The sequence below is a fragment of the Drosophila obscura genome, unplaced genomic scaffold (genome assembly GCF_018151105.1).
Source record: "Drosophila obscura isolate BZ-5 IFL unplaced genomic scaffold, ASM1815110v1 contig_150, whole genome shotgun sequence".
Taxonomy (NCBI): Eukaryota; Metazoa; Arthropoda; class Insecta; order Diptera; family Drosophilidae; genus Drosophila; species Drosophila obscura.
Window position 1 is genome coordinate 3,086,079 of NW_024542736.1, and position 10,892 is coordinate 3,096,970.

Genomic DNA, 10,892 nt, shown 5'->3' on the forward strand with positions numbered 1-10,892 from the left:
CTCAACTTTTTAAATAGAGGGGTGTTAAGTGGGTTAAATCAACGGTATGGTATTAAAATGGTATTTCTCGAAGCTGAAATGGTATTTAATGGTATTTCTCGAAACTGATTTGGTATTTAATAGTATTTATTTTTTTGTCGCTGGCTGTAAAAACATAAAATCTGTGCCTGCCTATTTCGCGTTTCGCGTCCCTCCGTGTGTGTGAATAATCTAAAATGAGATAGAATCGGGAAAACCACCAGATAGAGCGACCAAAGCAGCAGAGAAAAACCGCCCAAGCACACCCCCTTTACGCTGCTGCTGGTGCTGGCAACGCTGCTAATAATTTCTCCGGGGGCGCTCCGCTGGACAAAGTGTTTTGGTTAGCGTGCGCGTATAAATAAATAGCATAGCAGTGAAAAATAGCAAATAGAAAGTGTATACCCCCACACATGCCTGTGCCACCAACCTGTGCCTGCGTCCCTGCCCAGCCCCTTCACGGGCCTGTTGTGTGCGCGATTTTCTGCGTTGAGCAATAGAGAACACAAGGTGCAAATATGTTTACCAAAAAATCGCATGCAGACGTTAAGAAGTCGACGGCCAAGCTACAGGATTGCAAAAAGGATTCAGCCTCACGCCTGCGACATCTGCGCATGATATTGGGTAAGGTCGTCCCCAGAGGCAGAAGCAGAAGCAGAGGCAGAGGCCACCGTCCACTGTGTTGGCGTTGGTTCAGTGGTTCGAGTGTTAATTATTTCATAATTTATTTGCATTCATAGCAATGCCAATGGTCGGAATGGAATGGTTTGTCCGAGTCGCTGTGGTCCGGTGGTGGGCGTCGCTCGAACCATTTTGGGTTAGCTCAATGACGTTCTGCCCACAGACCGTAAGTGGGGGCCACGCCAGAGCGTTGGCCATTTCCTGTTGGGCGCAAAAGAACACAAGGCACACAGTTCTCTCTGTCTCTCTCTCTTTCCACGCTTCTCTGTTTTTCCATCAGGCAACATTAATGTATGCAAAAAAATAACGCACACATGCTACGATGCTCCTCTACTCCGCTACGCCGCAACACCGCTATGTGGCAAGTGGCGGGATGTGTGAAAAATCCACGTTAAATGATAAACGAACAGAGCGCGCAAAACGCTATAGCCCAACGGCAACTGCTGTCGACGAGTTCCCGTTCAAGTCGTGTAGATATGACCAATGAATGTGCTGTGCTGTGTGCCCTCCTTCTAGCCATTGCTTACTCCACCTCCACCTCCTCCTTGACTCTGACTTTGAGTGGCTTTCTTTTTGTGTCACTGAACGAACGATTTCCAACAGGTGCCGCAGCTATTGCTCTCTGGCTATATTGTTGGTTGGTTGGTTGGTTGTTGGTTGCCTTTGTCCCTTGGCAAATTACACGCATTACACATTCTTCCCATTGCGCTGAGCGTTTCCAATTGTTGCCTGCCTATTGTTGTTGTTGTTGTTGTTGTTCTTGTTGTTGTTGCCACACAATAATCATCATCATCCACTGCGCGCGGCAGACATCTTCGTTTTGGCCTTCTATGAAACCGGTTTCACAGAGGTTTCTTATTTGGCTTTTACTCTTTGTTTAGCTTTCTTCTGTTTTGCAGTGTGCTTTTGCCGATGACAGCAGCCGGCACTCTGGCACCCTGGCACCCCACTCCGCCTCCCATGATTCATACAGCAACAAGAATCGCTGAAACACTGGCACCCCTCATAACTTGTTTTATTTTTTTGTATTTTATTTTTTTTTGAATAGCTTTTGCTTTTGTTGTTGTTGTGCATCGTCATGCGTGGTTTTTCATAGATAATTCCCTAATGGAGATATTGACTGCCTGGATTGGATTTGCAGTTCACCCTCCCCCTCCCCATCCCTCGCCGCGCTTATCAGTGCGCCGGCAGGTGCTTCAGATTGCGGCGTTTAGAAACCTGCCACCAACCTGCTGTTTTGTGTGCCCCTCTTATCGGTTACTTCTGGCGCGAACCCATACATATATAGAAACCTTTGATGGATTGTATTTAAGCAATATGCAATTTGTACTCTGCAATCTCTTAACCATTGCCCTCGTTTTTTCCCCCCTTTTCTCTTTATAGATAATGTGGAGCTTGAGGAATCCAAGTCGCTGTTCGAGACCAACTACAGTCATGTGTACTTCATACTCTACGACACCTTCATACAAGCGGAGGCGAACCTAAAGCAGAAAGGTAATTTCAACTTTAATTCGGCAGTAAGGTCGTCGTCGGCCGTGCTCCAAATACGGAGTGTGTTGTGTACCCACCCTATCCAATGGATAGTGCTCCCAAATATGGAGTATTTTCTACCCTATCCTTATCCATTCGGTATATTACTTTTGTTGTTGTTAATGAACGTTTTTTTTTGTCATATCTTAGGTGTTCTTTGATTAAAATAAATATTAAAATAGAGAGTTAGCTATTCTTATATAATATAGAACAGATCCCTAAGGGTACAACAATTTATAATTAAATGTAGTATGAGCCTTTGTAGCATTTGCCATAAGCGAAAGAATATTCGTTTCAAATTATTTTTAGTTATTTTCTATTTAGTAGTAATTAAAAGAGTACTTAAACTTCGGTATCAACGAATGCTATACGTAATCTCCCCTCTCTTTTTTTGGCCCACTTAAATTCGGTTAATTTTCTGGTATCTTTACTGACGATTTATTTTCGAGCAATTAAACAGCAAAGCAGCAAAGAAAAAAGCAAACTGCGACGACCGTAAATGGGACTGTGCACTTTGCTTCTTATTATGTTTTGTTTGGGTTTCCATTAATCTTAATGCTTAGTCCCATTAAATAGTAGAGACAGATACGAAAACATATGAGATATACATATGTATGTATGTATGTATGCAAATATTCTAAATTGAATTCCATTCTTCTATTCTTTTACCACCCAACAAAAAAATATCTTTCTTTCTCTCTCTCTCTATATATTTTTCTCTCTCTGTGTTTTTTTGTAAATCCCAAAAACTGGCAGAACTTCCGTTTCATATTGGTAAGTTTTATGTGGTTTTTTCTATTTGAAAAAATTTGATAAACATTTGCAAATTTGCATCCCGCTGTACGAATATCCACCAAGATCAATCTTGCTTTGAACTCAGTTTTCCATACCCTCATGTGTCCATATGCCCACTCCTCTCTCTCTCTCTCTCTCTCTATCCCTATATTTATCTATTTATCTGCACCACATGCATCTTCTATCTATATCTTTATCTGTATGCCTCTTGTGCTTGTCCACACACATTGGAATGAATGTATAGCTAGAGCCGCAAAATGGGTTTACAACCTTTCATTTAACATTGATCTCTAATCGTAATTGTATCTCGCAGTCCACAAAGCGCATCGCGAGGAGCTAGACGGTTCACTATGGCTGCTGGAGAAGATTCTGTGCCTGCTGCCGGAGCTGTTGGCCCGTCGCTGGCAGTGCCACTCACTCAGCCGCATCATGGCCAAGCTGTTGCATCTGGGCAACTCCCCAAAGCTGAGACGAGAAGGCGTCAGGTGAGTCCAGCTCAACACAAACGGGGTCTGCTCTAATCTCTGGCTTCTTTCATGCAGATATTTCCTGCTGTGGTACCAGACTCTGGGCGAGAATGCCCCTGGCTATGTGCATGCCATGTATGCGGATCTGATACCCGGCTTGATTGTCCCTCAGAAGGGTGTGCTGGGCCCCGACACGGAGTTCAGCGCCTCGGACTTTCTCACACATCCGAATATGAAGGCAGACGGTGGCATGGCCTCCGTCTTTCACGACAATGCCTTCTCCCATCCCGTGCAGAGCTCAGAGCTGATGGCACTGCTGCCGCCATCCTCCAGCGAAAAGTCGGCGCCGCCAGATCCCCGCGATGGGCTCGAGGTGCTGCTCAATAGCATGGTCCATACAGCGGCGTGTCTGCGATGGCGCGACAATCGCGCCCAGAAGGACCATCGAGCCTTTGCCTTCCTGCTGCAGCGTTTCATGGACGTGTTCCTGCCCGTCTTCTCGCCCAACTTTGATGTCACCTGCTCGATCTACAATCCCCGCCTGGACATGCCCGTGATGCGATCAATCAACAAGAAGGACGAGGTCATGGCCTCCTGTGTGGTGGTCCTCATCAACTGGGTGTCGCGTTTCACCCACGAGCGTCTGCTCAGCCACCGCCTGGACTGCACGCTCCACATCGAGGATGTGGATCATGTGCGTCTGCAGGGCTACCAGCAGGGACTGATCGTGCGGGATGTCTTCTACGTGAGCCGCGAGAACATAAACTTTGTGCACGAGGTCTACCGCCAGGCATTCCTCCTGAACTTCACCTCCAAGCCGCAGATCGAGGCCATACGCACGGCCATCGCGGTGTATCGCGACTGGATGACGGGCGAGACGCCACCGCCGTTCCTGCTGGAGCCCAACGATGATCCGCCGCCTGCCTCGACGGCAGGTGGAACCCCACGCAGCCAGCGACTGCGCACACCATCGTATGTGGGCGCCATAGCGGGCTCCAAGGAGCAGTTGGCCGTGCGCGCCGGCAGGCAGAACGTACTGCAGGTAAGCGCTATCCCAATGCAGATCCTTGGCATCTTGTTTCATTGAGCTTGTTTCCTCGCAGGTGTTTGTAACGAATGCTGCCAACGTGTTCCTCGTGAATACGGCCAATCTGAACATTTGTTTCCCCGCACGATCGCGCAACTATCGCTCCACGCCGCTGGAGGAGCAGACGGAGATCTGCAAGAAGGTCCTAAATGTCTATCGCACGATGGTAATGAACACGGACATGGATTCGCGGACGTGGGAGCAGCTGTTGCTGGTCCTGCTGCAGGTCACCTCCGTGGTGCTGCATCAGAATCAACATCATCATGGATCGGTCGGCGGGGGTGGTGGTGTTGGCGGTGGTGCCCCCAAGACGGCCACTCTGGGCGGCATCTTGGGATCGGCCATCTTCCAGACGCTGATTGTCACCTGGATACGGGCCCACACCAAAGTGCCCGTGAATGTGCTGCTGTGGGAGAAGTTCCTCAATGTCCTGCAGTCGCTGACGCATCGCGAGGAGCTCATTGTGGAGTGGAACAAAACGATACAGACGCTGACGCGCGTCTTCTCGCGCTACACCTACGGCATCAGTCTGCTCGACTTGCCCCTGGATCGCGTGGCCGAGAGTCGGGCGGAGAAGCGTCGCCGCATCGGCACCGTGTGGCAGGGATCGGGCGGCAGCAGCAGCACGGCCAACGGTGGACCCGCCTCTGGCTCGGCCATCAGCAGCAGCGGGCAGAACCGTCAGCGCGAGTCGCTGGCCGAGTCGAACAGCAGTCGCTCGGACGAGGCCACGCAGGTGGCACTGCTGCCCGCGGGCCACCACCCACGGCCCCACGGCCATCAGCACTCGCAGTCGCAGGGCGGCACTGGGCACGGCTCTCGACCTGTGCCCCTCACACCGATGCTCAGCAGAAGCTATAGCGAGGGCAGCTTGGCGTCGGCGGCCAGAAACTCGCGCATCCGCCGTCGCCGAGCAGCCACGCCCAAGCCGAAGCCTCTGCAGCAGTCGCAGCAGCTGCTGGGCGAGCACCGGATGCAGCAGTGCGGCGGTGGCGGAGCGTCGAATGCACAGGATATGAGGCGAGCCATGTCACTGGACTCGCTGGCGGCGATACCCTCGCGAAAGGGTGGCGAGGCGGACGAGACGGATAGCTACCAGGATGGCGACAATGAGAGTGGGGCGGGGTCGCGGAGTCCATCGCCGACGGCCAGCAGTGGAATCGAGGGGGGATCCATCAAGGATGCCCAGCTGCATATCGATGCGAGTCTGGATGATGCCAATTCCGGCAGCTATGGCAGCGGCAGTGGCTCCGGCAGTGTCTCCGGCCGTCGCTGCATCATTCTTGGCGGCTCAGCCGAGGGCTGGCACCCGGACTCCACTTCCATCATGTGGAAGCGCATGCTGGGCGCCCTGGGCGATGTGAATCGCATACCAAAGGCGGACCTGCATGCCCAGGTGTTTATGCATCTGCTGGAGATGACGCAGAACCTGATCAAGATCAAGCAGAATCAAGGGATATCCACGGACAACCAGAGCACACCGCCGCCCCCCACACTTGTGCCGCCGATCGGGATCGTGGCTCCGTGGTGCTACGGCTCCCTCACCCTCGATCGATCCTTCAAGAAGGGCAAGCTGTGGGCGCTGCAGTTGCTCTGCTCGCTGGCCCTCCACGGGGCCGTGGGTCGGCAGCAGTTCCCGCTGTTCTACCATGCGCTGCACCAGCTGCTGACTGGAGAGGATCGCGACCTCATCTATGCCATTCTCAAGTACTTGGAGGGGCCGCGGCTGCTCAGTTTGCTGCTGCCGGGACACACGCTGCTGCTGCTCGACCTGGTGCATGCGAGCGCCATACTCCTCACCTCGCTGGAGGTCTCACGCAGCACGCCGAGGGCCGAGGTGGCAGCCCTGCTGGGCTCCCTGCTCTGCTATCCATCCTCGCTGCTGCCGCGTCCTGTGCTGCAGCCCTCGCCGCAGAAGTTCGAGCTGATGGAGTGCCCCGATCTGCAGGATCACATCCTCAACATTGTGCTGCGTTGTGCGCGTCGCGAGCCCTCGTCCAAGGCCCGCTGCATAGCCCTGTCCCAGCTGGGCCAGTGGCTGCTCCAGCGCCTCTCCCAGCCCTCAACGAACTCTGCGGCCGGCCGTGCCGCGCCCTTCCAGCAGGCAGTGCCGCATCCCAAGGACATCCATCCCAAAGAGTCGAAGCATTTCAATCCGCGCATCAAGGAAGTGCTCCAGGTGCTGCTCCAGGCGCTCCAATTCAAGCATCACACCATTGCCATGGTGGCCGTCGACTCCCTGAAACTCTGCGCGGAGCGGGGACGCCAACTGGCGGCGATAGAGCGCGTTCCGCAGCTGATCATCACGGCGCTGTGCAAAGCGCTGGAAATCCAGAACGTTTCCAAGCCCAAGGACTCGGACAAAGTGGTGCTCACATCGCTGATGCTCTGCCTGGGCGAGTTCTGCATGGCGATACCCGCCGCCCTGATGCTGGCGCCGCTTAACGAAAACGGCGACACACTGGTGCTGCAAGTGCTGCGCGTCCTCCTCCAGGTGGCATCCGGGGCACCGCGTCACGAGCGCGTCAAACTGACGGCCGACGATGACTTCGATATGCACATTGCCCACGACGATCTGCAGGGCGACGGACGACTGCCGGAGGCCACCTACCAAACATCGGAGACCATTCAGGCGTGCATCACGGCCATCCGGCTGTGCGCCAAGGCCGTGTCCATGCACCTGGTCACCCACATCGGTCACTTTCCCATGGGCATTGGCGCCTCGCGGCTCAGCTCGATGGTGGAGGAGCACGATGACATTGGCGGGTCGGCCCTGGGCAGCCAGGTGGACACGCGGCGCGACTCTGTGGACTTGCCCTCGGTGGTGAGTGCCCAGAATGTGCAGCTGTTCATGCTGAACTCGGGTCTGGTGGCCAGTTTCATAGAGCTGCCGACGCTGAAGCTGCCCGGTGGCGGCATCACCGCCGGCCTGGTCACCGCCGAGAAGCAGGTGCGTGTGCTCATGCGGGATCTCAATGGGAAGGCCTGTTGGGATGCCTCCATACTGTACTCGGAGCCGCGCAAGATGGAGGAGCCTGCACAGCCGCAGCGACCAACGCCAAAGCTCCATCATCACCAGCAGCAGCAGCAGCAGCAGAACATGGACTCGATGGTGTCCTCCATGATGGGAGTGGAGATGCAGCCGCCGCGTCACACGCTGCGCCATCGGCCGGCTGGAGTCTTGCCGCTGGCCAAGGACATGGCGCCGGATCTGGACCAGCTGGACGACATGCTGGCCTACATCGGGCACACCAGTCCCGAGTGTGTGGCCCCCAATGTCGTCCAGCTGAATGCCCCGACCAGCAGTGCGCTGGGCAACAACCAGGAGGCGCAGGCCATCTCTGTGATCCTGAACCAGCGCCTGCTCGAGCAGGAGTTTGTGATGCACACGGCCCGGGCGCATTCGCCAGCGTTGCGGCATGCCGGCTCCAGCTCCTCGCTGCACCATCATGCAGGATCATCGTCTGTGGACCAGCGGTCCCTGCACTCGGCCTCCGCCTCGTTTGACTCGCTGCCCACACGCACTGAGATGCCCTTCCAGTATTGCCGGCTGCTCTTCTCGCATCTAGGCCTCGCGGGCTGGGAGCGGCGCTCGCGAACTCATCTGCTGCAGCGCACGGAGAAGCTGATGCGAGAGCTGCGCAATGTGGATCTGCAGAAGTGTCGCGAGACGCACAAGATGGCCGTCATCTATGTGGCCGCCGGGCAGGAGGACAAGGGCAGCATCCTGAGGAACACCAGCGGCAGCAGCACCTACGAGATGTTCGTGTCGGCCCTGGGCTGGGAGATCGATCTGGAGACGCACAACGGCTTCTTGGGGGGTTTGCCGCGGCAGGGATGCGGCGCCACGGCGCCCTACTATGCCACGCCCTTCCTGGAGGTTGTCTACCATGTGGCCACCAGGATGCCCTCGGACTCGTCGGAGGCAATGCTGCTGAAGACGCGTCATCTGGGCAACGACGAGGTGCACATTGTGTGGAGCGAGCACCACAGGGACTACCGGCGTGACATCCTGCCCACAGAGTTCTGCGACGTGCTCATTGTCGTATATCCGCTGAGAAATGGCCTGTTCCGGGTGACTGTCAATCGGAAGCCCGAGGTGCCTTGGTTTGGGCCGCTGGCCAATGAGAGCGTTGTCAGTGGCGCCTGCCTGGCCACGCTCATCCGGGCGACAGCCATCAATGCCAGTCGAACGAAGCGCGCTGCCCTGCCGCTCTACCAGCAATTGTGAGTCCATGGCCACAAACTTTCATCGAAGTATCCCACTGACATGTGCATCCTCTTTTTTTTTCTGCAGCTACGAGGAGCGCAATCGTTCGCTGGACAGCGTCTCGTCGCGGTACAAGGAGAGCACTACATTTGAGGACTTTGCCAGTCGCATCTACAACCCGATGCCCCTGTCCACGCTGGGAATGCTGAGGGAATCGAATGCCAGCAGCTCGGCGGCGCCCCTGGCCTCCGCCCTGCTCGATCATAATCGCGCCTCGGTGAAAGGTGAGCAAATCGAAGAGAGTTTTGAGGATAATTTGATGGTTAAATGGTCGGATTGCAGGTTGGGTTCAGGCCTCCATTGATTCGGGGCCCATGCTGGGCATTGCCCCATCTGCCTCGGCAGGATCAACGGCGGCCATGGAGGCGGCAGCGGCGGCCAGCAACATGACATCCGCATCGCCACGTGGTCCCCGCAAGCTGGGCGCACCATTCAAGAGTGTGACCAAGAAGCATTCGCTGCAACAGATCGTCATTGGAGGTGGCAGCGTCAGTGCCAGTGGGGATACGCCGCCCGAGAGTCCAACGATGCCGCAACGACGCTTTAAATAATATTTCTCATATTCTTTCGATTCCCAATACTAACATTCCCCCCGCCACGCCCAAGCCACGCCCCACAGTTCGTTCCAGGCGATGTACACAATCCCACGATGTAGAGATCACAGATCCCAGATCCCAGAGGGTTGTGCGACAAAAGTATTGCGAAACACGTTTCCTCCTATGTTTAATTATTGTAATTTATTTCTTTATTCGCTTTCCATTTAGTCTAACTAATCAATGTATTTAACTATTTATTTGTTGCTAAGCCACCCCCTAATCCCCCTAATCCAATGCTACTCTGTCTCTCTGTTCCATTTGCAAGATCAGATTGTGTTTTAGGTACTTGTGAATTTTATTTAGTTTACTTTTACATACACATACGAGATATAGTATCTTTTTTACGTATTTATTGATGATTTCGCTAGCATGTTACGCGTATGTATTTAATCGCTGCACTCAATTATGTTCACGATGGTATGATTTAATTTAATTTCTGAAATTTGTAATTTGATTTGATGTTCGTTTTAAGTGCTAACATTTAATGGTTTAATTGCATTTTGATTAGCTGCTTAAGTGTGCGTTTAATTCAAGGCAAAACTGTTATCCAATATTACATTTATTTTTAATTTTAATCATTATTGTATGTTATATATCTTAACAATTTCAAAGAATTCGAAATTCGCACAAAAATGCAAGAATAATCAAAAAAATTTTTGAAAATCCAATATAATAGGAATTATGTATAAGTCTATAAGTCTCTTGTATGGTAACTTGCTCTGCTGCCCGTTTAAAGCAAACATCAACTACTAGTATTATATAACTGAGCTCTATGTATAGATATATCCCTGCCCCCAAACCCTCTCTAGCCTTAAGCATATCCGTTGGCAATTGTCTTACTTTCGTAAACTCAAAAAACAAAACAAAAAAAAATCATTGTTCAAATCCAAAAGGCCTTTTATTTGTGTGTGTGTGCAAAAGAAAATGAAATTGTTACATGGATGATTTATTAACAAATTGTAGAGATACATGCATATAGTAAGTTGTGTATATCTTTCTCATTGTTTCCAACGAATTGAATTGATCAAATTGATATATTTATATATACATATATACATACATATGTTAATTTTTTATTACTTATATTTAAAATGTAATACGGGCAACTGAAAAGTTAATTGCAATGTGTTTTTTGTTGCACAAAAATGTTTTAATGAAATCTGTAGGCGAATTAACACACAATTAACATTAAGGAATTTTTTGTAAGAGCAAAACGAAACCGAAACGAAAACGATCGAAAATCGAAAGGCAAGAAATGCAAAGAGGTAAAAAGTATGTGAAAATTTGTAACTAACATCCAAGTAAATGGCATTATACATATATACAACCTACATTTACAATTGCAATATACTTATGATATTGACTAATTTATTTGAGAAAACAATCGCGAGTATTTTTTCGTATAATAAATAACAAATGAAAAAGAGTTAAGCAGCGTGCACTCCCTC

General features: G+C 51.6%; 1 protein-coding gene across 2 annotated transcripts; it reads left to right on the forward strand.

Annotated features, from left to right (window-relative positions):
* The first annotated feature begins 132 nt into the window (after positions 1 to 132).
* On the forward strand, positions 133 to 9,818 carry LOC111082344 (probable Rho GTPase-activating protein CG5521). Of its 2 annotated transcripts, XM_022378585.2 has the most exons (8): positions 133 to 642; positions 2,083 to 2,193; positions 2,986 to 3,003; positions 3,338 to 3,509; positions 3,567 to 4,533; positions 4,595 to 8,805; positions 8,876 to 9,072; positions 9,131 to 9,818. In XM_022378585.2, the coding sequence occupies exons 1-8, from the start codon at positions 537 to 539 to the stop codon at positions 9,397 to 9,399; spliced, it is 6,051 nt and encodes a 2,016-aa protein (XP_022234277.2). In that variant the 5' UTR covers positions 133 to 536; the 3' UTR covers positions 9,400 to 9,818. The 2 variants fall into 2 exon arrangements, with proteins under 2 accessions (XP_022234277.2, XP_022234345.2); XM_022378653.2 differs by lacking the exon at positions 2,986 to 3,003.
* The last annotated feature ends 1,074 nt before the right edge of the window (positions 9,819 to 10,892 follow it).